Source organism: Pelophylax lessonae (genome assembly GCF_965119305.1).
Source record: "Pelophylax lessonae genome assembly, chromosome: 2".
NCBI classification, from domain to species: Eukaryota; Metazoa; Chordata; class Amphibia; order Anura; family Ranidae; genus Pelophylax; species Pelophylax lessonae.
In genome coordinates this window covers 269,196,669-269,224,651 of record NC_138769.1, presented here as the reverse complement: position 1 = coordinate 269,224,651, position 27,983 = coordinate 269,196,669, and the positions used below count along the sequence as shown (strand labels likewise).

At 42.9% G+C, this 27,983-nt stretch overlaps 1 protein-coding gene across 2 annotated transcripts in view; it reads right to left on the bottom strand.

Moving 5' to 3' along the window:
- Positions 1-27,983, bottom strand: part of PLEKHA6 (pleckstrin homology domain containing A6) — a 949,845-nt gene that overhangs the window by 103,647 nt on the left and 818,215 nt on the right. Inside the window, exons 22-23 of one of the 2 annotated variants that reach the window (XR_014224910.1) lie at positions 14,690-14,844; positions 9,867-9,911 (exon numbers count right to left, since the gene is read on the bottom strand). Coding sequence is in view for 1 of the 2 variants with exons in the window: in XM_082245107.1 (XP_082101233.1) it covers positions 14,696-14,844 (149 nt within the window). In the remaining variant the exon portion in view is untranslated. Of the gene's footprint in view, positions 1-9,862; positions 9,912-14,689; positions 14,845-27,983 lie in introns of those variants that run through there. The other variant, XM_082245107.1, reaches the window with a different exon arrangement.

Genomic DNA, 27,983 nt, shown 5'->3' with positions numbered 1-27,983 from the left:
GTCAATTTTCCACACCCAGAACGTAAACTGCAGAAAGTGCCGGAACAAACTGTTCCGCCCAAAACCTGCCGGCCACTTCCACAGCCGCCAGAACACTCTTGGTGTCCCCTTGATGATTGACATAGGCCACGGCCGTGGCCTTGTCCGACTGAATCCAAACTGAGCAGCCCTGAAGATGCTCGGTCCGGTGAACCAGGCAAAACCTGATCGCTTTCAGTTCCAACACATTTATCGATAACCTGGATACTTTCGGAAAAGCCTGCGGAGACTTCGCACAGAAGAGGAGGTCGTCCAGGTAGCCCAGGACCGATATGCCCCGCTGCCGCAACAACGCCAGCACTGGGGCCCAAACTTTTGTGAAGACCCGGAAAGCAGAGGCGAGACCAAAGGGTCACGCCACAAACTGATAATGGTCCGCTCCCACCGCAAAGCGCAGATACCACTGGTGTCCTGCGTAAATGGGAACGTGAAGATAGGCACCGTCTATGGGCGCCCTTTGCATCCAGTGCTGCACTGCCCCCAACAGAGCTATTAGGCGCTATTAGGGAAGAACCGCACCGGTAGAAGCGAACGCAACTCAATCTTGTGTTGCGACCGTATGACCTCATGAACCCATTTGTCTTGAATACTGTAGAGCAACGGGTCCGGGAACCGGCGAAGACATCCCCCCACCCTTGATCTGGGTGGGGGCGCACCTTCAGGCTGAAGCGGTCTTATCCTCAGGTCTGGAAGGACCGGATTTTTGCTTACCAGACCAGGGTCTCTTGAAACCCCCCGGGGGGGCTTTGGAGGACTTTGCCTTATCGCCCGCCCTGGAGGAGCGAAAACATTTCTTGTGAGCTGTAAAGGAAGGTCCCTGTCTGCGACGAGGTTCCTTACCTTTATTAGCCTGTGGTAGAAAGGTGCTCTTGCCCCCAGTGAGATCCTTAATAATCTCATCCAAGGTAGCACCAAACAGGCGATCCCCCTGAAAGGGGAGATCAGTCAATGCTTTTTTGGAAGCCTGATCCGCCGACCAGCACTTTAACCATAGCATGCGCCGGAGGACCACCGCCGAGATAGACACACGCCCCAGCAATGAGGCAGCGTCCAGTGCGGCGTCACAAACAAACTGTAGCCCCTGCACTATTTGCTCCAGCAACTCCGGCACGGCAGGAGGGAGACTTCTACCCTCCAGGTCATGGCGTAATAGCTTGGCCCATTCCGTCAATGTCTGTGAAACCAGAGCAATGGTAAACACTGGCCTTAGGGCCGATCCTACCAGGGAGAATATGGAGCGGGACACAGATTCCGCCCTACGGTCAACTGGATCCCGAAAGGACGGGGAATCCTCCACCGGGATAACTGCGGCTTTATTTAGTCTGGAAACCGGTGGATCCACCACAGGTGGCAGCGTCCATTTTCATCCCAGGGGGTCGTTTTGGATGAGCCCACTCGTCTTTAATAATATCATGAAAGCATTTGGGAAAGGGAAACACCTTTTCCACCTTAGAGGGCTTGCGAGTGCCAAAGGCAACTTCCATCTGAACTGCCTCCACTGGTGCAACCTTCAGTTTTAGGGTCTCCCGGACTGACATAATCAGTGCGTCCACCAGTGCTTTGTCCTGCGCTATGGCAGAGGCAGGAAGAGATCATCCTCACTGTCAGAGGGACGCGGGACATCAACCCTAAAGGAGGAACCCGCGGCAGCAGCGACCGGCTCAGGATCAGAGTCTGAGGTATCGGACGAGACAGGGGTGGACGGGGGTCGTCGCCATTACTCATACGCACAGACCTATACAGGGATGCATGGCTGGACACGTCCCAGCATTATAAATCCATCGGGGGACATGCTCATTCTACTACTATTTTACAGATGACCTGTGCGTTTCTGACCTCACTCTGGAGATCCTCGTGGGATTCTCTGTCCGTGGAGCTCCTTTCTCACTGTCATTTGCCATATCACTGTATATTTGGCTTATAAGTATTGAAATCTCCCCTGGAAACCCATATAAACATTAACATATTACTCTAAGTCTATCTTGTATAGACCCAACTTGTTTAGCATATACCTTTTGCGGCCATAGTCAATTGAAGGCCTTTTTCTCATTCACCAAGGCCCATCCCTTTTGGTCTCACGTCCTGGATTCCACAGAGGTCTTACATATCTGTCTGAGCTCTGGTGTTTTGTGGACCATTGAGAAAGGCATTTGGACCGAAACGCGTCTAGTCCGATCCAGACACCTCAGACCCTCCTGGTTCCAAGACGTATCTATGACCTTGTTTTTATACTTCACATGTGATTATGTATAATTTATCTTCATTACATGTGTAATAAAATTTATATATTTTCATACTCAAGTCCTGATTCTTGCCGTTGAAAGTCCCAATCCTCAGGGGTTATTTTTGTTCCAGAGTCTGAGGTATCGGACGAGACAGGGGTGGACGGGGGTCGTTTTTTAGCCCCCCGTCCCTGACAGGCCACCTCCGCCCGGGACACAAATGACTCCAGGACCGCTGAAAGCGAATCAATGGGGAGTGGAGAATCGGAGGGCCCTGCGGCCACCTCGAGGGGATCAGATGGGGACTCATGTGCAGCAGGGTCCATGGCAATGCCAGGGAAACCTGTCAGCAAAAAATGACAAAATGAGAAAAAAAAAAACTTTTTTTTTTTTTAAAAGAATCCCCCAGCGCTAAAGCGCCCCCAGTGGTCACGTGCTCGAGACCCCTGCAGAGAGAGAGAAGAGAGACCCCCAAAAGGCTCACCACTTGATGCACCAGAGTTCAAACCAGGACTGCTCTCAGCGCTGTCTATCTGACAGGAAGTCTTTTGTGGAGTGATTTTCCCAGATCTAGGGAGGGGCCACGCCCTTGGTGATTACTACAGCTGCTCAGCTCTCAAGCAGGACGAGCTGGGTGTACCAAGATGGCCGCCACCATGCCGAGGACATGCAGGCTACAACAAAATGGCGGCCCCGCGCATCCCGCGGGAAAATGGCGGCCTCGTGCGGTCCGCAGTGTCAACAGGGGACCCCCGTGAGCCTACCCTACGGATCGATCATAGATGGGCCTGAAAGCACAGGTATTAACCCCCCCTGATCGTTTTTAGGGTAACACCGGCGGCGCCCCCCCACCGCCTCCATATGTGGCCTGTACCCACTAGTGAGGGGGGCAGATAGGTGGGGGTGCGTAATAGGACAGAGGGGAACCCGGAATCATGAGGGTCCGACCATCCCGGGGAGGGGCCCGCGTCCACTCCAAAACCCGTCAGGGGGAGAGGGGGAACATTCTACTCACCATACCAGAACAGGCGGGCGCCAACTCCTGACAGAACCCCTCTTCACCGAGGTGGGGGGGCTGTCGGCCAATACGGACGCCGCGACTCAGATTCCGACTGGTCGTAGGCGACCTGGCGAGACGTTTAACTCGCGGGGCCAGTCCCCGTCCAGTGGGACTATGTCGCGGCCGACCCAGCGCGGAGCTAGGGCCTGCACGTGCTCATAGGCCCGCTGGGGTGACCACCGGATCTCAACATCCAGCCCGTCGCCCAGATCCAGCATAATTGCTTGAAGATCTCACAGGAACAAACTGGAGAAAAAAAGCTAACTAAAAAAGATTTATCTAAAAAAAGCTTGCCAGGACCAGAGATCCCAGCAAGGAACTTAGGTCCTTACTCCTGACTAGGCAGAAAAAAACTGACATCCTGTAGCAGGGAGAGAGAGGATATACCCCCTGGGACTGCCCATAAGGTGTGGCCAGAACTTTTTTCCTGCCTAGTGTCCTACTCCTGTAGGGGCAGTATATCCCTACTGATATTAATCAAGAAGTCTGCGTCTGCCAATGAGCAACAGAGAAATTAGCTTTTCCTGATTTACTTGTAAAAGTAACTCTTGTTGCTGTAAACCTAGATGTTTATATTCTATAATGCTATTTGATATACAATACTATTAAATAAACAGTTTGTAAACAAAAAAAATAGCTTTCCCTGTTGCAATCAAATGTTAAGCAGAACATACAATTTTTTTGCAAAAGAAAATGGCAAAGTAAGTGTGCCATCATTCCCATGACAACCTATTCACTTTTTTTGTGCTAGAAATTGGCAAGAAACAGTGATTTACAAAAATAGAAGGTGCAGTGAAAGATCAACAAAACACTACAGTGCAAATTTTCTTACCCACTGGGATTACATCAAGGAGTAGAGTGGGAGACAAAGCCCTTAGGAAGTGGCGGGTCAATCAGCCTGCCTATTAATCTTCTCTGCAGGAGGTGAATTGTGACCCAAACATAAGTGTACTGGTACTATATCCCTGAGCAGATGATAGTTGGTGGTGTAGGTCTCAGGCAGGAGCAGAGAAAAGTTGTTGCTTCAAGTTCACAGAGTAAGAAAAAGGGCAAAGCGTTTCCCCTTACTATGAGCTTAAAGGAGTTGTAAAGTCAGAAAGTTTTTTTATCTTAATGCATTCTATGGATTAAAAAAAAAAAAGCCTTCTGTGTGCAGCAGCCTCCCCAGCACCCCCCAATACTTACCTGAGCCCCATCTCTTACCAGCAATGTCCTCCAGTCTCTTGACCATCCGGGACTCTCCCTCCTGATTGGCTGAGACAAAGCCGCAGTGTCATTGGCTCCCGCGGCTGTCAATCAAAGTTAGTTAGCCAATCAGGAGGGGGCGCGAACCGTAGCTCCGTGTCTGAATGACTACATGGAGCTGCAGCTCAGCTAGGGTGCCCCCATAGCAAGCTGCTTGCTGTGGGGGCACTTGACAGGAGGGAGGGGCTGGGAGCAGCAATGAGGGATCCGAGAAGTGGAGGATCTGGGCTGCCCTGTGCAAAACCAACTGCACAGAGGAGGCAAGTATAACATGTTTGTTGTAAAAAAACAAAAAAAAACCTAAGACTTTACAATCACTTTAAGCTTGAAAGGTTCGAATCTTGCCAGAAAAATGACAGCAACATCTGCAGAAGCTGTGAAACCGGCTCCAGCAGCACAAAGCACTGCACTAATCCCTTAGGTTCTGCAAGTGAATCCATATACTTTTTTGCAGACAAATAAAGCAGAGCTGTGGTCAGACTTAACTTGAATACATTTTCCCAGTGTGCTGTCACTTTTTTTTTGTATTTTGCAATGACTGAAAAAATACAGTACAAACACCATAGCAGTTTTCAACTACTCTGTAGTAGCTGTAATGAACATTTCAAATAGTTTTTTATTAGTTTAACTATGCCTATTAATTACATATCAGTTAAAAAAATAAAAACAACTGCTTAAGAGCATGGCATGTAAATAAGGTAAATTCAAAAACACTAAAGCGTCTACAAATATTTTCCCCAAGATTCACAGAACTTTCATCCAAAATGTACAGATTTTCTATTAGGATTCAAAAAATTTACAGATTTTCTATTAGGATTCAACTTAAAAAAATGTGTGGATCCTGGGTAAATGTTGTGTGACTCTTGGGTGAAAACATTTATAAATACGCCTACAAATTGGTTTTAAAGAACCTTAGGTTTTGGGTAAGGCTCCACGTTCCTTTTATCTACAGTATACTCTGAACACTTCCTATAATAATAAACATATGATAAATATTAGGATTATATATATATATATATATATATATATATATATATATATATACACACACACACACACACATATAAATATAAATTTATATTTATAGAGAGAGAGAGAAAGAGCAAGAGATGGGGGGGGGGGAGAGAAAACATTTTGCACAGAATCAGAATAAAATGTGTTTTTACACAGAGTATACATGAAGAGTGTACATGACTGCTGCACTGAAATAGTGTTCAAATGTTGCTAATTTATTGCTTGTATAAGTTACAAGGAGGTTACAACTTAAAGTCCAATTGAACTTTACTTTCAAATAAAGGAAATACAGTCCAGTAACATCAAAACAAAAGTCTTAAGTCTGGGTGTTTTTTCAGGCGTTCTTTTGCAGGTGTTTGGAGGCAGGCATTGACATCTAACAAAAATGCTTGTAATTTGCCAAAAAAGAAGCTCATGAGCTTCGGGCGTTTTGCTTCAAGCGACAAAACCCTCATATGTGAACAGGGGCCATTGAAATGAATGGGATTTTGCTTGCTGGGAGTTTTGAGACTTCAGAGATGAGCGTTTTATGAGCTGAAAAATGCTTAGGGCCTGACGGCTGATTTCTTTAGAGTAAAAAAGCCTGTCCACTTCTAGTATTCTGAAGAGATGAACCCTTGCTCTCTGTGTGGCAGCTGTGATCTCCTTGCAGAAGCCTGACACACAAGTGTCACCTTAGACCTTAAAGGAGTTGTAAAGTCAGAAGGTTTTTTATCTTAACCACTTTAGCCCCAGCCGCCGCAGATGTACTGTGGCAGGCTGGCGCTCCCAGGCAAAAGCCTGTACATGTACGGCACTCGCCTAGGAGGAGCTAGGGGGCGATTGCGCGCCGCCGGAAGTGTGCTCCCGCCCCCGCTTGTCAGTGGGGAAGCTAGTGCGTGTGCCAGGCGATCTCCCGCCGCTGACAGAGAAGGATGGATGGCTGATGTAAACACAGCCGTCCGTACTTCTCCCTGAAGTTGTCACAGATTTCATATGATCCTTCTATATAGGTTCACATGTCTCTGTGATGACTTCACAAGCCACGCCCCCCACAGTTAGAATCATGCCCCTAGGGTCACATTTAACCCCTTGATCACCAGTACCAGTATCACCATGTTTTAAGCACTGACTACTGTAGTAATGTCACTGGTACCCCCAAAAGTGTAAAAAATGTCAGTTAGGGGTCCGATCTATCCGCCACAATGTCGCAGTCCCGCAAAAAAATTGCAGATCGCCGCCATTACTAGTAAAAAAAAAAAAATGACATAAATATTTCCCGTAGTTAGTAAATGCAATAACTTTTGCACAAACCAATCAAAATACGCTTATTGCAATTTCTTTTATCAAAAATATGTAGCAGAAAACAAATTGGCCTAAAATGTTAAAACATTTTGAATTTCACATTTTCACGCTATTTTTTAGTTTTTAGCGCAAAAAAAAAAATTGCACAGGTAATCAAATACCACCAAAAGAAAGCTCTATTTGTGGAAAAAAAGGACGTCAATTTCATTTGGGTACAGCGTCACACGACCGCGCAATTGTCCGTTAAAATCCCACAGTGCCGAATCGCAAAATAGGGCCTGGTCATTGAGCAGCCAAATCCTCTGGTCTGAAAGTGGTTAATTTACAGAACATGCCCACAACTTTGAAGATTTTTTTTTTTTTATTGTGAAGCAAGCAACAAATAGGACAAACACAGAAAAAGTCAATGTGCATAACTATTCATCCCCCTAAAGTCAATACTTTTTAGAGCCACCTTTTGCAGAAATCACAGCCCCAAGTTGCTTTGGATAAGTCTATGAGCTTGCCACATCTTATCCCTGGGATTTCTGCCCATTCCTCCTTGCAAAACTGCTCCAGCTCCTTCAAGTTGGATGGTTTGCGCTTGTAAACAGCAATCTTTAAGTCTGACCACAGATTTTCTATTGGATTGAGGTCTGGGCTTTGACTAGGCCATTCCAACACATTTAATTGTTTCCCCTTAAACCACTCAAGTGTTGCTTTAGCAGTGTGTTTGGGGTCATTGTCCTGCTGGAAGGTGAACCCCTGTCCTAGCCTCAAATCACGCACATAGTGGTACAGGTTTTGCTTAAGAATATCCCTGTATTTAGCACCCATCTATCTTTACCTCAACTCTGACCAGTTTCCCAGTCCCGGCTGCAGAAAAACATCCCCACAGCATGATGCTGCCACCACCATGTTTCACAGTGGGGATGGTGTTCTTTGGGTGATGTGTTGGGTTTGCGCCAGACATAGCGTTTTCTTTGATGGCCGAAAAGTTCACTTTAAGTCTCATCAGACCAGAGCACCTTCCTCCATACATTTTGGGAGTCTCCCACCAGCCTGTTCGCAAACTCAAAATGTGCCATTTTGTTTTTTTGCTGAAAGTGATGGCTTTCTTCTGGCCACTCTGCCATAAAGACCAACTATATGGAGCGTACAGCTTATTGTTATCCTATGTACAGATACTCCAGTCTCTGCTGTAGAACTCTGAAGCTCCTCAAGGGTTACCTTAGGTCTCTGTGCTGCATCTCTGATTAATGCCATCCTTGCCCCGTCTGTGAGTTTTAGTGGGTGGCCGTCTCTTGGCAGGTTTGCTGTTGTGCCATGTTCTTTCCATTTGGTTATGATAGATTTGATGGTGCTCCTGGGGATCATCAAATATTTGGATATTTTTTTTTTATAACCTAACCCTGACTTGTACTTCTCTACAACATTGTCCCTTACTTGTTTGGAGAGTTCCTTAGTGGTGCCTCTTGCTTGGGTGTTGCAGCCTCTGGGGCATTTAAAAAAAGGTGTCTCTATGTAATGACAGATCATGTGACACTTAGATTGCACACAGGTGGACATCATTTCACTAATTATGTGACTTCTGAAGGTAATTGGTTGCACAGAGCTTTTTATGGGTTTCATAACAAAGGGGGTGAATACATACGCACATGCCAATTTTCTGTTTTCTATTTCTAAAAAATAGTTTTATGAATATATTTTTCTCATTTCACTTCACCAACTTAGACTATTGTGTTCTGATCCATAAAATAGAATTCAGATTAACAAAACATTGAACTTAAGGCTGTAACAAAATAGGTAAAAGTTCAAGGGGGTGAATACTTTTGCAAGGCATTGTATGTTTAGAATAATTTTATAATATAGGAATATGCAATATAGAAAGGTGTTGCAAGTCCCTGACAGATTGGCTCTGCTATACAGGATGTGGCCCGTCTACTGGTAAACTGCAAGACAGCTCAAATGCCTCTCTCTGCCCATGCAGTAAACACACTACATGGACAGAGCACACATATAGGCAGGGAAACCTCCTTTTTCTCTCTTAATACCCAGCTGTTAAAATAAATTCAGAGTTAAAAGGATTGTAAAGCTTTTTTTTTTTTTTAAATAACAAACATGTTATACTTACCTTCTCTGTGCAGTTGGTTTTTCAGAGCAGCCCGGATCCTCCTCTTCTCGGGCCCTCGTTGCTGCTCTGGGCTCCTCCCTCCTATCAAGTGCCCCCACAGCAAGCATCTTGCTATTGGAGCACCCAAGCTGAGGTGCAGCTCCCAAGTGTCCATTCAGACAAGGAGCTGCTGCTTGGCCCGCCCCCCTCTCCCCTGATTGGCTGACTGAGTGTCTCAGCCAATCAGGAGGGAAAGTCCTGAACAGGCATGGGACTCGTACACATCGCTGGAAAGAGATGGGGCTCAGGTAAGTATTAGGGGATCTGAAGGGGGCTGCTACACACAGAAGGCTTTTTAAGTTAAAAAAAACCTTCTGACTTTACAACTCCTTTACAACTCCAGGATGGGCTTCGGCCCACTTTGTTAATTAGTGCAGAATATGTTCCATTTCCTCATTTTAGAAGACTGGTGCAGGCTATGTGCCATTCTTTAGTCATTTCCATTTTTATATTTTGATGCATTTGAAATGTATGTTGCCAATTTAAATTAAAGGTTTAGTTGGGCTTTACGCTTCAAGTTGAAATTCTGCAAAATGTTTTACAACTGCTATACAGAGCTGAAGAATATGCTGACCTTTCAAAAAACTCTTAAGGGGTTTATAGAAGTAAGCAAAGCTCAGTTGTTAATAATTAGGATACAAGTACTTTTCATCTTGTTGAATAAATGATCAAATGCAGTATCTGTTGTGCTTGCATAAAGAATCTATGTACCAAATGTTTAACAGTTTGGAGTAAACATTGGGTCCTTTTAGTCCACTGAAGTTGCAGTTCTTTAATTCCAGAAGATTCTGTTAATTCCAGGTGTGGTTTGGATCTGTGCTGGAACCTCATCGGCGGACAAAAAAGAAGGATCTGCTTTATCACAACTAAAGTCTGTGCAGTCTTGCAGTTGTGGCTGTATAAATAGATAGAAGAGAAAAAGTAAGGAGCAAATAAAACTAGGAAAACAAATGAAAGGGGACTGAAATTGTATGGGTAAAAAATAAAAAAAAAAACAGAATTGTTATATGTTTTTTAAGTTTATAATTTTAATCAACAAAAAGGACAGGCTTGAGCTGACCTGGCCTTTTCAATCAAAGTTTGCGGAGTCAGGTGGTGTCAGCAGGGCTACCCACATCTTGCATTTTGGTGGTTTCAGAGAAACCACATGAAATTCAAGCTGTGTATGACCAAATTTACAGACTGATGCAGTATTGTGAGAGTTATTTCCTAGGTGATTATATGACTTCCAAAAATATATTATGTAGGCTAACAAAAATAAATGTATAATTTACCAGTGTATGTGTCAGGTAGGTCAGTGTGTGCATCAGGTAGGTCAGTGTATGCGTCAGGTAGGCCAGTGTATGTGTCAGGTAGGTCAGTGTATGCATCAGGTAAGTCAGGGCATGCATCAGGTAGGCCAGTGTATGTGTCAGGTAAGTCAGTGTATGTGTTAAGTAGGTCAATGCATGCGTCAGGTAGGTCAGTGTATGTGTCAAGTAGATCAGTGTATGCATCAGGTAGGTCAGTGTATGCGTGAGGTAGGTCAGTGTATGCGTCAAGTAGGTCAGTGTATGTGACAGGTAGCTCAGTGTATGTATCAGGTAGGCCAGTGTATGTGTCAGGTAGGTCAGTGTAATGGTCAGGTAGGTCACATGTGTTACATGGGCACGGCAAAGGGGATGGAGTAAGGGGCGGAGCCGAGGGGGTGGCAAAATGAGGTTCTGCCTAGGGTGTCAAAAATGCTTGCACCAGCCCTGTTTATAGATGACATCAGCATATACATGGGTAAGCAGGGGTTAAAAAGCAGGCATTTATGGTGGCTCTATGTAAGCTTACCATTACTTTCTAGTTAAAAGAATTACTATTAACTGTAATTCTGCATCTGAGGCTTGTAAAATGTATAGATTAATAATGGGGGAATTCTATGGAAGAGTTTTCCAAGGTAAATGTATTCATTCAAGTGCATATTTGGACACATTAAAGAAATTGAAAATTGCAATTGTGCTAAAACCAGACAGCCCAAGCATTATTTCAGGTAAACCAAAACATTTGTATTTCAGTTCAGTTTAGTTTGCCAAGTCGCCCCCCCCCCCCCCCCCACCAATATGTACTTTTAGGCTTGAATGCAGTCTAAAGCTGGATACACACTATACAACTTTCTTTAGATTTACCAAAACCATATAATATGAGGTCAAACCCAAACCCTTTCAATTTGTATGTCATCAGGCAGGCCCTTGAACTACATAGTTTAAGGTGAATCTAAAGGAAATCGAACAAGAAAATTGTAAAATGTATGCCCAGCTTAAGGCTGGCCACACCGCTGATCGAAATTCAGCCAGTTAAGCAGGGACTGCACAAATTCAGATCAGTGTGTGGCCGTCCCCGCCCAACAATCAATCAGTTGATTGTCTTCTGTTAAAGGAACTGGAAAACCTTTCTTGATCAGTTGCTAATCAGTGTATTCTGACAGCTGTAAGTATCGTTGTAAATATACAGTGTCCTGATGGTGGGGGATACTGGACTGCAAATTTATGTGGTTCAGGGACTGGTTTTCACAGCTATGACTGGATAAAACAGAGGACCTTTTTCTGATTGTGCTTTAAACAGGCTAAAGAAACATCTTCTTTACCTTTGTTACTTTTTTTACATCCCAAGTCCTTTTATGGGACCAGATTGAAAAGCAAGAGTTGCCTAGGATGTCTTCGGTGAGCTACTTGCACAGATGTGGCCAGTGCACAGAAGCTTTGTGAGAACGATGCAAACAAACACTGGAGGTAGCTGGAACAAGGCAAGTTTGGATCTAAAGAGTAGGGTAATTTAGCTTGAGGGAGGGGGCAGGGGGACTCTTAAATCTTTATTACTCAAAACAGTGATTTGTAATTGTCCTTTTTATCTGAATTTCACAAGAAATTGACCGTAAAAATGAACCAAATGCATTTCATTTATGTATATAACATACAAGCAGGGTATCATGCTAAGGAAAAAGATCATTTATTTATTTAATACATTTGTCTATTTTCTATACAGTATCTCACAAAAGTGAGTACACCCCTCACATTTTTTTAAATATTTTATTATATATTTTCATGTGACAACACTGAAGAAATTACACTTTGCTACAATGCAAAGTAGTGAGTGTACAGCTTGTATAACTGTAAATTTGCTATGCCCTCAAAACCTCAACTCAACACACAGCCATTAGTGTCTAAACCGCTGGCAACAAAAGTGAGTACACCCCTAGGTCAAAATGTCCAAACTTTTGTGTGGTCACCATTATTTTCCAGTACTGCCTTAACCCTCTTCATCAGAGCTTCACAGGTTGCCACTGGAGTCCTCTTCCACTCCTCCATGATGAGCTGGTGGATGTTAAGAGACCTTGCGCTCCTCCACCTTTCATTTGAGGATGTCCCACAGATGCTCAATAGGCTTTAGGTCTGGAGACATGCTTGGCCAGTCCATCACCTTTACCCTCAGCTTCTTTAGCAAGGCAGTGGTCATCTTGGAGATGTGTTTGGGTTTGTTATGTTGGAATAGTGCCCTGCAGCCCAGTCTCCGAAGGGAGGGAATCATGCTCTGCTTCAGTAAGTCAGTACATGTTGGCATTAATGGTTCCCTCAATGAACTGTAGCTCCCCAGTGCTGGCAGCACTCATGCAGCCTCAGACCATGACACTTCCATCGCCATGCTTGACTATAGTCAAGACACACTTGTCTTTGTACTCTTTACCTGGTTGTCACCACGCACCCTTGACACATCTAAACCAAAAATATGTTTATCTTGGTCTCATCAGACCACAGGACATGGTTCCAGTAATCCATGTCCTTAGTCTGCTTGTCTTCAGCAAACTGTTTCTCTAGAACTTCATCTTTAGAAGAGGCTTCCTTCTGGGATGACAGCCATGCAGACCAATTGGATGCAGTGTGTGGTGTATGGTCTAAGCACTGACAGGCTGACCCCCAACCCCTTCAACCTCTGCAGCAATGCTTGCAGCACTCATATGTCTATTTCCCAAAGACAACCTCTGGATATGACACTGAGCACGTGCACTCAACTTCTTTGGTCAACCATGGCAAGGCCTGTTCTAAGTCGAACCTGTCCTGTTAACCGCTTGCTGACTGCGCACAGTATATTTACTGCGGCAGTCGGCCCCGGCCAGGCAGAGTGACGTAGGTCTACGTCGCTCGCCTGTCACTCCTTCCAGAGCCAATAGCGCGCGCCCGCCTCGGCTCGTTCACGGAGGAGTGCGGGAGTGTGACTGGCGGACCCGATGTCCGCCGGTCACACTACGATCGCCGCTACAGCGGGAGAAAGACAGAGCGGCTTGTGTAAACAAGCCACCTGTCAGTTCTCCCTGTGTAAAAGTGAAGATCAAACAGTTCTACTATGTAGAACTGTTGATCTTTGTTTTTACACTAGTAGACCTGTCCCTGCACAGTTAGAATCACGCCCCTAGGACACACTTAACCCCTCCCTGTCCAATACTGTTAACCCCTTCCCTGCCAGTGTCATTTTTGCAGTAACAGTGCATATATATAGCACTGATTACTGCAGTAATGTCACTGGTACCCCCAAAAGTGTCAAAAATGTCAGTCAAGGGTCCGATCTGTCCGCCGCAATGTCGCAGTACCGCAAAAAAAATCGCAGATCGCCGCCATTACTCGTTAAAAAAAAAAACACCAAAAATGACAAAAATCTTTCCCTTTGTTAGTAAACGCGATAACTTTTGCGCAAACCAATCAAAATACGCTTTTTGCGATTTTTTTTACCAAACATAGGTAGCGTAAAACAAATTGGCCGAAAATTTTAAAAAATTTTGATTTTTACATTTTTTTTTGGGGGAATTTCATATAAAAAAAAGTGAAAAATATTGTTGTTTTTGCAAAAATTACGCTCTTTTTTTGTTTATAGCGCGTGATCAAAAAATCGCACAGGTGATCAAATACCACCAAAAGAAAGCTCTGTTTGTGGGAAAAAAAGGACGTGAAATTCGTTTAGGTACAGCGTCGCACGACCGCGCGATTGTCCGTTAAAATCACGCAGTAAAAAATCGCAAAATAACCCCTGGTCTTTTAGCAGGAAAATCCTCCGGTGGTAAAGTGGTTAAACCACTGTATGGTCTTGGCCACTGTGCTGCAGCTCAGTTTCAGGGTATTGGCAATCTTCTTATAGCGTAGACATCTTTATATAGAGCAACAATTCTTTTCTTCAGATCCTCAGAGAGTTCTTTGCCATTAGGTGCCATGTTGAACTTCCAGTGACCAGTATGAGAGAGTGAGAACACCAAATTTAACACACCTTCTCCCCATTCACACCTGAGACTGTGTAACACTAACGAGTCACATGACACCGTAGGGAGAAAATGGCTAAATGGGCCCAATTTGGACATTTTCAATTAGGGGTGTTCTCACTTTTGTTGCCAGCAGTTTAGACATGAATGGCTGTGTGTTGAGTTATTTTGAGGGGACAGCTTATTTACACTGTTATACAAGCTATAAATTCACTACTTTACATTGTAGCAAAGTATCATTTCTTCAGTGTTGTCACATGAAAAGATATAATACATTTTTACAAAAATGTGAGGAGTGTACTCACTTTTGCGAAATACTGTAAATATATTTAATATAGTTCCTCAAATTATATACTGCTTTGCAAATTTATTTTTTTAATCAAAGGGGAAGCAATGTCTTACACTTTGACTCAGACACACATGATGTTCGCCCCATATTCCCCAGTGCTGTCACTGCTGTTGCTGCCTCCACCTAGAGCCGAGTGTTCAGAAGAGGATGGGAGGGTCTGTGGAGTTGGGGAGGTGGGAGACGTAGGGGGACTTGGGGTGGAGCATAGAGCTGGAAACAGAAAATGAAAATAAGATAAAGCAGCAATCATGAAAGGTGTTTTTGTGCATATGTCAGAAAAATGGAGCAATGGAAATCAGCATCCTACACAATTCAACCACAGAACCCTCCTTCCCCCAGAATATGATGTCAACATGTAAAGTTCTAGTTAAATACATATTGCACTCATTATCAAATACCTTGCCAGCACACAATTTCTGAATGCATAATTGAATGCCATGGCACCTTTTATTACAAACTTTCTCTATTATTAACATGTCACTGAAAAGGGCCAGGCAAACATTGGTAATTAAAAAATTGACTATTACACAAAAAAAAAAAAATAATATATATATAGCTTGAATTACAACTAAGGGATCATTTATAATGTTCTCTGCTGGACACATTTATAATGTTCTCTGCTGCAGTGGAGTTTACTCCACTCTGTACCTTCATTGTACAATTAATTTAAAAAATAAAGATTGCATTGTAGAACCTGCAAAGTTTCCTTTCCATAATACTTCAGAGAATACTCTGTGACATGAAAAAAGTGCAGTCATGAGACTTTGAAGCGTCATTCAACTTTGAAACGTTATTTAAACGGTTTCTGACAGGCCACCGCCTTTTTACTGCGGCAATGTGACTCTGCTGGGCAAATCGACGTAGGTCCACGTCGGTCACGAGCAGGCAGCTAGGGGGCGAGCGTGCGCTGCCGGCGGCGCGCTCCCGCCCCCACTTGGCAGTGGGGAAGCCGATGCACAGGTCAGGCAGCTCCGATTGCCACCTGACACCCACGATCGTTCCCCGCTGAGAGAGAAGGACTGTCAGCTGTTCTAAACACAGCTGACCGTTCTTCTCCCTGGAATGATCACAGAGCCCCTGTGATCCCTCTATATAGGATCACAGGTCTCTATGATCATTTCAGAAGCCAGGCCCCCCAGTTAGAATCACTCCCCTAGGCTCACATTTAACCCCTTCCCTGCCAGTGTCATTATTTCAGTAACAGTGCACAGTACCAGTGCATATTTTTAGCACTTATTACTGTAGTGATATCACTGGTCCCCCCAAAAGTGTCAAAAATGTCAGTTAGGGGTCCGATCTGTCTGCCACAATGTCGCAGTCCCGCTAAAAATCGCAGATCGCTGCCATTACTAGTAAAAAAAAAAAAAAAAAAATTACATAAGTCTTTCCCCTAGTTAATAGATGCAATAACTTTTGCGCAAACCAATCAAAATACGCCTATTGCAATTTTTTTTTACCAAAAATATGTAGCAGAAAACAAATTGGCCTAAAATGTAAAAAATTTTGATTTTTAATTTTTTTTTTGATAATGTTAGCAGAATGTGAAAAATATTTTTTTTTTTTTCAGAATTGTCACTCTCAAAGTTAAATGACAGCGTTATACTCTGTTGATGGAATCTCCATAATGTTGTAAAATTAAAGTATATGTTGCATTGGTACAAAGTTAGTAAGGTTGAAAAAAGACACAAGCCCATCTAGTTCAACCAATAAAAAAACAAATAAATAAAAATCATACAATTCCATATACACAATCCTTTACAGTTGATTGGATTTTCCCTAGATCAACTTTACCTATAAATGTCAGTACCCAGTTAAATTATGTACATTTACGAAAGATTCCAGGTCTTTTAAAAGCAATCTACTGAGCTGGCAAGAACAATTTCTGGAGGGAGTCTATTCCACATTTTCACAGCTCTTACTGTGAAGAAACCTTTCCGTATTTGGAGATGAAATCTCTTTTTCTTTAGACCTAAAGAGTGCCCCCTTGTCCTCTGTGATGACCTTAAAGTAACTAACTCAACACTAAGTTCTCTCTATGGACTCCTTATTTATTTATACATGTTGATCATATCCCCCCTTAATCTCCTCTTCTCTGAGGAGGATATATTCAGTTCCTCTAATCCTTCCTCATAGCTGAGCTCCTCATGCCTCTTATCAGTTTGGTTGCAGTTCTTTGCACTTCCCCGATATCCTTTTTGAGAACTGGTACCCAAAATCTGAAATGCATATTCCAGATGAGGTCTCAGGTTCTTTCAGAAATAGAACATATAGGAAAGACCAAACCAAAATAGTGGTCTTTTTGCAAAGTTAAAGCACTTTAAAAGTTGTCTACTGATGAACATGTCATAGGAAATGTCTTTTTTGATAAAGCTGCAAAAGAAGCTGCTATGACAGGCATAGATCGATATCCTGACATGGAAGAAGAAATTGTGAGTATAGTAGTCAAAGAACAAGAATCTGATGAGGCTACTCCTTTGCAAGATTTAATTCGGTCACAGGATACAGAGGGGGGATCCTGAAATTTTGTCTCAGTTAGAATCAGTGCAGACTGATAGTGGAGATAACATTTATTGTAAAAATATTGAAGGTCAATTGGTTCCCTATATTCCAACAATGATGGCTAGAGCTCATTTCTTTTTGCACATCAAGGACCCGATTCTTTGTATGAGCTAATAAAAATAAAGTTTTGGAATCCTCATCTAAGAGCCCTTTGTCATCAAACTACTGAGTCTTGTCTTATTTGTTTACAGAACAATCCAAAAGGAAAAGGAAAACCAAAATGACAAAAAATACCTATCGCTGATGGACTTTGGCAATTAATAAAGATTGATTATATTGGTCCTTTTTCACCTGCTAAAGGGGTATACAAGTATGCTCTTGTTATAGTTGATATTTTCTTTAACCACTTGCCGACCGCCGCAAGTACATATACTGCGGCGGTCAGCCCCGTGCAGGCAAAGTGACGTAGGGGTACGTCACTCGCCTGCGACCCAATAGGGGACGAGCGCGCGCCGCCGGAGGCGCGCTCCTGCCCCCGCTTGTTTACTGTGATGCCCGCGCGTGTGACCGGCGGACTCAATGTCCGCCAGCCACTCGCGAGCTCCCGCTGGAGAGGGAGAAAGGCAGGCGGCTAATGTAAACAAAGCCGTCTGTCATTCTCCCCTGTGTAAGTGCAGAGATCATACGATCCGGCTATGTAGGATCGTATATATCTCTGTAGTTACACAAACAGCCACATCCCATAACAGTTAGAAGCACGCCCCTAGGGACACATTTAACCCCTCCTTCTCCAATAAAGTTAACCCCTTCCCTGCCAGTGTCATTTTTACAGTAACAGTGGATATGTATAGCACTGATTACTGTAGTAATGTCACTGGTACCCCCAAAAGTGTCAAAAATGTCAGGCAAGGGTCCGATCTGTCCGCCCGCAATGTCGCAGTCCCACAAGGTGCCAGAGGTGCACACCCTGCCACCGCTGCAGAAAATCATGGGTGACTGGATGAGGAATTGGCTGCACGCCTGTAAGATGCAATTTCAAAAAGTGTTTATTCAGGAGAAAATAAATAGAATAAGCACAGATGGTACAAGGCTTACAGCAGGGGACAAAATGTTGACGCGTTTCACACGCCTTGTGTGCTTTGCCAAAACCACACACATGCAATCACATAGACAAAATATATATGAAAATCTAGTCACATGATCATTAGATTATCAGCAATTAATTACAGATGTGTTGTGTCTCAAAGATAAGGAATAATGGAACACATGCATTCAATTACTGGGGCAGCACATCTGTAATTAATTGACGATAATGTAAAGATCATGTGACTAGATATTCATATATATTTTGTCTATGTGATTGCATGTGTATGGTTTTGACAAAGCACGCAAGTCATGTGAAACATGTCAACCTTTTGTTCCCTGCTGAAAGCCTTGCACCATCTGGACATATTTTATTTATTTTCTCCTGAATAAACACTTTTTGAAATTGCAGCCAATTCCTCATCCATGGGTAACTCATTTACCTGCTATTCTTTACCTGCTATACAGAGAATTGATAAACGCAAAAAAGATTCTAAGTCCAGAATGGTCCATATTGACTAAGCGTAAAGAATATTATTTCTGGACTTTTGAATTCTACTATGACCATGAGATAAAAACAGCCATACTTCTATTTGACAGTACCTCTTGGTTTTGATTTCACCCTTAGTCCCTCTCGATTGTGTTCTCAAGGACAATCGTTTTTGGATGTACTCTGACGATTTCTTCATATGGACTTGAATTAAAAGAGACATTCTGATCGTTCGCTCATTATGAAAGGGGGTGTTGGAATGCGATTCTCATAGATGAATTTTTTTATTTTTATGTTTTTTCCTATTTGACATTTACACATGGGGTTACATTTCTTACACATGAATTGTCTGATATAGGAAAATATTAGTGTTTAGAGCATGACAATTATTTTACTGCTTATGATTTACAGGGTAAAACACACTGTGTCGCTTTAGAATGGATTCTACAGTTACAGGAACATTATGTGTAAAATCCTGCTATATTAATCTTGCTGGTAGTGACGAGACAGAAGGAAAAATGAGTGACTCCATGTTGACATTGAAATCTGGAACTTTCTCCTCTACAATCTGTTAGTTTAGTAGATCCTTGGAAGATTGAGATCACAGAAACAGCTAGTAAATGATACAAGTTCAATTTGCTTAATAGTTGTTACATCTAGGTTTTTTAATCCTTTTACAGGATCACACATTAATACAGACTGGAAATCATCTAGAATAGGAAATGTTAAGCCAATTCCTGGTTGGAATTGTGGAATAAAAGGAAATATTTATCCTTTACATCCAAAAGGTGTTAGATATGGACAGCTAAAGCGTGATTTTAGTTTAAGCGTTCTGATGTCTAACATACCTCTATAAATATAAAATGTATGGGTTTTTTTTTTAAAGATATTTTTATTGAAAATTTTGCATATAACAAACACAAAAACCAATACAATACACGACATACAATCAACATACAGAGTTAACACTGACTACAACCGTAATCAATCTGTGCCTTCCATATTATGCGAGTAATAGACCCATCAAGTGGAAGTCCGTTGCCATGGCAAATAGTGCAAGTGAAACAACATGAGGATGATAATAGCAATAAAACATATGGTTGGTTACATCAACAATAAATCATTCGTTCCTCAGCTTAGTCACCCGAGTCTTGCGGTAGTAAGGTAAGGGGGCTAGAGATCGAACTGCCCCATAGCTTATAAGGGCGATGATATAGAGCCAAACTGAGCTCGTAGAGCATGTCAGAGTTGTAGATATGAAAAGGGGGAACAGGGTGGGAGTGCATATTCCTCCACCAAATGTGCAAAGGACTTGAGGCTGTCCTCGGTATATAACTGACAAAGATATTTATTACCCCTATTTATCCAATATTGTGAATTAGGGACCATAAGGAGCTGATGCAGCACAGGGTTCTACCAGAGTGGATTATAAGGGGAGGCCTCCCAAGAGCCTTACGAAAAGCGGGACACAATAGTGGCGAAAATGGACAATGTAGTATGCAGCATGGTCGTCCCCGGACGGTCAGGCACCCTCCCCCGATATACTATATTACAAAATGTTTCCAAAGAGGAGGCTATAGCGGCTTCAGTATTAGTACAGGCATTATGAGGGGAAGGATGGAACCAATCATGGATAGCCACAAGTTGAGAAGCTAGGTAATATAAACAGAAGCTCGGAAAGGCCAGGCCAGCCATATTAGAAGGCAGCCTGATCGTTTCCCGAGCAATTCTAGGAACCCGGCGATTCCAAAGGAAGCCTGAGCACACAGAGTCGATTTGATGGAAGATGGTCTTAGGAATTCTACAGGGAGCATTAGCTAGGACATAGTTGTGAGAAGGGAGGATATCTAGTTCAATCAGCAGCGGGGCATGATCAGAGATACCACGGGGTAAAATAGAGGCACTGGATATGAAAGGGAGAATGGAGGTAGTGGCAAAAGCATTGTCAATACGAGACATCATGCGGAAGGTGTCTGAATGGCAGGTGAACTGTCTAACCCCTGGATGCTCCCATCTCCACACATCAACAAGATCATATACCTGTATCCAATTCAAAAAACCCTGATATGATTTGCCCTCGCCCCGCAAATGGTCTCAAGCAGGATCCACTACCGCGTTGAAATACCCAACATACAACAGAGGTCCTGGGGGAGATCCAAGACGATCAAGGCCAATCGTGTCAGAAGGTCTGGAGAGAACAGGGCGGGGGAGGGGCATATAGAGATTAACTAAATTGAAGACACAGAATCCTACCTGAATAGAAATAACTACAAAACGGCCTTCAGGGTCTTAGTGAGGAGATTGGAGACCCCTCTAGAGTAGGAGGTGTGGGATGCATGAAAGGAGTGTGCAATCCAAGCCTTTCTGAGCGCTAACGTTTTGGGAGGTATTAAATGTGTCTCCTGCAGACATAGGACATGTGGCGAGTTCAGACCCCTGACATTCCATGAAAGGAGTTGAAGACTTTTAGCCATTACAGCACAAAGAGAAGATTATTACTGATGGGAGGAACCACTGCACACCTAGGGATTCCCCCCAAGAGTAGACATCGCTGGGAAACCAAGCAGACATTAGGAAGGCACAGGCATATACCAAAGAACACAGATTATATAACAGTCCATAGAAAAAAGGCAGACTTTGGAGTCCAGAGAAAAAAGCAAAAAAAAAAAACCCAACCCACCCACCATGCTCTTCCATCCCAATCAAAGAGAGACTGAGACCCAAACAAAAACAAACAGTTAACTTGAAAACAAACTCATGATGCAGACATCACATCTGAGTGGGAAGCGGGTGGGTGGAGAAAATTTTGAGCTTCCAGAGAAATCCTTCAGGAGAGAAGAATAGTGGGGGAATAGTAAAACAGAACAGACCCCCCAAATCTATCATTCCGCAAATAGTCAGATGAAGATGCACAGACCAACGTGAGTATGAGCTGCAGAAGAGTCATCTGGAGACAAACAGGTCAGCAATTAAAGCACTTGACGCAAGACATTGCATCAAAGGGGGGAGCAACAGGTGAAAGGCAGCAAAGGACAGTTGTTCCTCCAGCCAGGTAACAAGTGGGAGAATAAGGCCTCTGTCAGCGCCAGCGATCCCCCTGTGCCCGGCCCAAGGTTTCATCCATCCAGGATGAAGCTTCGGTTTGTAAGGTGAAAAAATTAGCCTTTCCTGCAGAGATGATGTTAAGCTTTGCCGGGAATAGCATGGAATATTGGATAGGATGGTCCCTCTGCCGGGCTTTGATGGCATTGAAGGAGGCACGCTGGCGTTGGACCTCTGCTGAGAAATCAGGGAAGATATGGATAGCTTTGCCATTGTAATGAAGTTCTCCATGTTGTCTTGCAGCATGCAAAATAGCTACCTTATCCTGGAAGTTGAGGAGACGGGCAATAATAGGCCTTGGCGAGGCTCCTGGCTGGGGGGGGGGGGATGAGGAGGAGTGCGGTAAGCCCTTTCTATGGCAAAGGAGGGGGGTAATATCACGGCCCAGTGTGTCTCTTAGCCAGGTGATAAGGAATTGCTCGGGGCTAGCCCCCTCTGACTTCTCCGGGACCCCACAAAACACAGGTTATTGCGTCTAGATCTATTTTCAAGGTCATCAATCTTAGATTTGAGCGCCATCAACTCCGCGGACGCTGCACGCAAATTAGTAGTCAGAGGGGCCACTGTGTCCTCCATAGTGCTTCCACTTCTCCAGTGCGATTCCTCAAGTTCTGTACATCTTGCTTCAGCATTAAAAAGTCTATATGTATGGTTTCTATCTGAGTAGTTAAGGAAGTTTTACAGTCTTGTATGGCTGACATTATTTGGACCAGAGTTGGTTCAGCAGGAGATAGGATCGCCTCACCTGAGTCAGCGGAGAGCAGGATGGCATCTGAGAACAGTGGAGCGGAGCAGATGAGGTCATGCACTTTAAGAGAGGAACGTGCCGAGTCTCCTTGTGCAGGCAGCGGAGCAGTGGAGACCGAGGAGGGAAGGCCACGGGCGCCATCTTGCCTCAGAAACCTGTCCAGCTTCCCGGTCGCTGAGGGGGCCATACACTGCCCTATTTTCACCATAGTGATGGCTTGTCGGTAGCACACGGTCTCTGGTGTGTCAGGAGTGTCACTCGGCTGCGGATCAGTGCCGGATGGATGGTAGGATGGATGTGGATTCTCGGAGCTCCTGTGAAAGTGAACCGCTCACTCCACCATCAGGCCACGCCCCCAAAATTTGTTTAACCACTTCCATACCGGACAATAGTAAAATGACGCCGGCAGGAAGTGCTCCTCGATCCGGGCGGCCGTCATATGACGTCCATCCGATCTCGCCGCTACTGCGCGCCCCCAGGGGCGCACAGCACGGCAATCAGGGATGAGGCTCGTCCCTCGGACTGAGCCCATCCCCGATCAAGGTAAACAGCCAATGAAATTGGCTGTTTACCACATGACTGGCTGTCAATCACAGCGGGTCACAGAATGTCAACAGAGAACACGGTAACTAGCTGTCACTGTGTTCTCCTCCTCACACACTGCTCCTGCGTGAGGAGGAGATTGCGGTAACAGCTAGTTACTGATCATAGTGCACCCCAAAACACATTGATTTCCAACCCCAATAAAGAGTACCTGTCACTAGCCCATCTAAGTACCTGTCACTAGCCGATCAAAGTACCTGTCACTAGCCGATCAAAGTACCTGTCACTAGCCGATCAAAGTACCTGTCACCAGCCCATCAAAGTACCTGTCACCAGCCCATCAAAGTACCTGTCACCAGCCCATCAAAGTACCCGAGTACCTGTCACCAGCCCATCAAAGTACCCGAGTACCTGTCACCAGCCCCTCAGAGTACCCGAGTACCTGTCACCAGCCCCTCAGAGTACCCGAGTACCTGTCACCAGCCCATCAGGTACTCTGATGACAGGTACTCGGGTACTCTGATGGGCTGGTGACAGGCACTCGGGTACTCTGATGGGCTGGTGACAGGTACTCTGGCACTCTGATGGGCTGGTGACAGGTACTCGGGTACTCTGATGACAGATACTTGGGTACTCTGGTGACAGGTACTTGGGTACTTTGAGTACCTGTCATCAGAGTACCCGAGTACCTGTCATCGGAGTACCCGAGTACCTCTCTGTATCCCATCAGAGTACCCGAGTACCTGTCTCCAGCTCATCAGGGTATCTGAGTACCTATCTGCAGCCCGATAGTACCTGTCTTCTTCCCATTAGAGTACCCAAGTACCTCTCTGTAGCCCCCCAAGTACCTGTCTCCAGCCCAGAGTACCCAAGTACCTGTCTCCAGCTCCGAGTACCTATCTCCAGTCCAGAGTACCTGTCTCCAGCCCAGAGTACCTATTTGCCCCCCCATCAGATTACCCGAGTACCTGTCTCTAGCCCATCAGAATACTCAAGTACCTCTCTGAAGCTCATCAGAGTACCCAAGTACCTTTCTGAAGCCGATCAGTGTACCGGAGTACCTATCTGCAGCCCATGCCTCCTAGATTATGTGTTGGGGTGTTTGCTTTCCAAAATGGGGTCATTTTATGGGGGTTTGCATTGTCCTGGTGCTCCAGGGCCTTCAAAAGTGTGATAGGTTGTCAGGAAATTATATGTGTAATTTATGCTCCTAGAACACCTGACGGTGCTCCTTGCATGTTGGGTCTCTGTATGTGACTATGCTGTGACAAAGTCTCACATATGTTGTATTGCCATACTCAGGAGGAGTAGCAGAATATGTTTTGGGGTGTAATTTTTGCTATGTACATGTTATGTGTTAGAAATATCTTATAAATTGACAACTTTGTGTAAAAAAAAAAAATAGGTTTTCATTTTCTTTCCACATTTTTCCAAAAACTTGTGGAAAAAAATGACATGTTCAAAAGACTCACTATGCCTCATAGAATATAGGTTGGGGTGTTTGAATTCCAAAATGGGGTCATTTTGTGGGTAATTCCATTGTCCTGGTGCTCCAGGGCCTTCAAAAGTGTGATAGGTTGTCAGGAAATTATATGTGTAATTTATGCTCCTAGAACACCTGACGGTGCTCCTTGTTGGGCCTCTGTATGTGGCCAAGCTGTGTAAAAGTCTCACACATGTAGTATTGCCATAATCAGGAGGAGTAGCAGAATGTATTTTGGGGTGTAATTGCAAAATTGCATATACTGTGTGAGAGAAATAACTTGTTATTATGACAGTTTTGTGTTAAAATAAAAAAATAATTTCTTCATTTTCCCAAGAATTGTGGGAAAAAATTACAACTTCAAAAAACTCACCATGCCTCTTACTAAATACCCTGGAATGTCTTCTTTCCAAAAAGGGGTCATTTGGGGAGTATTTCTACTGTCCTGACATTTCAGGGCCTCAAGAAATGAGAAAAGCAGTCGGTACATCAGGTGTGATCAATTTTCAATGATTGGTACCATAGCTTGTAGACTCTATAACTTTCACACAAAATAAATAATAACCACTAATTTGGGTTATTTTTACCAAAGATATGTAGAAGTATAAATTTTGGCCCAAATTTATGAAAAAAAAATACTTATTTGCAAAATTTTATAATAGAAACTAAAACAAAATGTTTTTTTTCCAAAATGTTCGCTCTTTTTTCACTCATATCACAAAAAAGAAAAAACCTAGTAGTGATTAAATACTACCAAAAGAAAGCTCTATTTTTGTGAAAAAAATTATAAAACATTTGATTGGGTACAGCGTTGTATGACTGAGTAATTATCATTCAAAGTGTGAGAGCGCTGAAAGCTGAAAATTGGTCTGGGCAGGAAGGGGGTGTAACTGCTCTGTATGGAAGTGGTTAATAATTGGACAGAAGTAAATCACAGAAGCGAGACATGTAAACAAGAAATGTATTTTGTATTACAAAAAAAGTGGATCAAGATGGTTCCTTCAGTAGATTATATTTCTTTGAATACTCAGTATGGAATGTTCACATGGCATTTGAATATGTGATTGTGGAGAATAAATCATCAGTTTCCACACTGTTTTGCATATGTTAAACAACTACAGTATAATTTTTGGCGACGGTTTACAGCTTATATTGTTAATAGACGCACTAGAGTAAGGAGAGCTTGATATGACACTTTGTTAGGAGGAGTGGGTACCACAGCGGGAATTTTGAATACAATTGATATACAGACATTATCTTCAAGACTATCTTCACAAGCCGCAGTAGGAGCAGATTTATCAAAAGCAGCTCTTGTACAAAGTACTATTACAAGGAAACATTATGGTGAATAATTATAGGTTTTATAGTCCTATTGTAAATTTCATTCAGAATAATATAAATTAATTCATTGATTTAACTGAACAGATAAACAACAATACTAACATGGCATTAGCTTGTATTTCTTTACAGGAAGAAATATATACAAATGCTAAAATTGTGTTACAAACTTTATTAAATGGACATTGGCCTTGGGAACTAGGAGGTAGATGGTCAGGATTTACAAATTTTGCTAGAACACATCCAACTTGGTGGAAAGGTGGATGGATGGGTTTTTATAATAAAGACATACAAAATTGTACATTTGTAGCATTAATACCAGTTCAAGGGCAAATTTATCCGCTTTTAAAAAGAATAGATTTAGGAGCTTTACGTAATGATTTATGGTTATATACTTCTGGTGAAGAAGATGCTATTCACATCCAGACAAAAAAAAGGTATAGTTAAAGTATATACAGGCTTGTGTGGAAGAGAAGGATCTGATTTAATATGTCCAAACGGAGTTACTGTTGAATTTAATAATACATAAATGTTGGGAAAATTTGAATATAGAAAAAAGATGTTTGTTGTTCATAGATAGAATATATAAACCATTAATATGGCAATTGAATAATGGAGAGTTATGTTTTCATGTGTCTACAGATGAGTGGTTTACTTATCATACGTATAATTGTATCGTGTCAAAGATAATGTATAAAGGCCTATATTGTACAAATCATTCAGTTATTGACATTTTTTGAGATGGAAGAAATTTTACTTATCAACCAATAATTTAAATTACAGAACAATATAATTTAACATATCAAAGATATAAATTTACCTCTTCCTCACATTGAAATAGGAAAACAGTTATATGAAATGGTCAAGGATGCAAGAGTTTTACAAGAAGCTAAACAAATTTATGAGATTGAAGGAAGAAAATCTTTGATCATATAATACTATTTGGATGGATAATTAACTAAAATTAATAAGCAATAAAATGATTTAAATGTCTCTTGGTGGAATTAAATAGTTAACTTTTTCACTGGAAAATTTCTAGCTTTGAGAAGTGCTTATGGACATTATCTGACACATCCAATTTTATGGTTACTTTTATTATTTTTTATTGTATTATTTGTTACAGTTTGTATTGTAAAATCAAAAAGATGATCAGAGACATTTCTTATTTAAATGATAATTTATAGTTGTAAAAACATTTAAGATGAATGCACTTATTTGTTAATTATAGTGCATTAAGGGGGAATTGTTAGAGATTTAGAGTTTAAATGATAAAAGTCTCTCAAATATATAATGTAATGATGTTTGTTTGAAGGTTATTTCATATGTCCCTTTGGCAAGGACAGAGACGCCATTTTGCTATGTATGTATTTCTATTCTGAGTTTTTATGTTAGTATGTTGGGAAGGGTTATGCGTCAACTATAGAGTAAAAATCATAAATGTAAGAGTGGGTGTTACATTTAGAATTACTACTTTCTTAGGATACACACTTTTTGCTGAAATTGTCTTTACATACAGCATAAAAGACACCTTACACTCTGATGACACGTAACACCTCTTTTTCTCTCCTTTTGATGCATGAAAAGGATTCTTTTTTTGTCTTGTATCTATGTTTTGCTATACTTTAAGGGCCAGTTCACATTTGTGAGGCTGCGGCGAACGCATGTAATTCGGAGCACACTGCTCCTTCATTACATGCAATCGGATGTGCGGATGCGAATTCAGCCATACACTTTGTATGGCTGAAATTCGCACTGCACCCGCAGCAAAGACGCACAGGACCCTTTTTTCCAGCCGCATCAGGATCGGATCGCACAGTGGTTCACACTTGTGCGATCCGATCCTGTGCGAACTGGCAGATCGCACTGCGATATGCAATCAAACTGGGGGTGTCGTTAACATTTAATTGACACCCCCTGTGTATCGCATATGGCAGTGTGAACTGCCAGATGTGCGTTTGCGATGCGGGAACAGGCTGCGCATTCGCAGCCTTCCCGCATCACACAAGTGTGAACCGAGGCTTAAAGAATAAACAACTTTCCTGAAGTATCGTGACAGCTGAGAA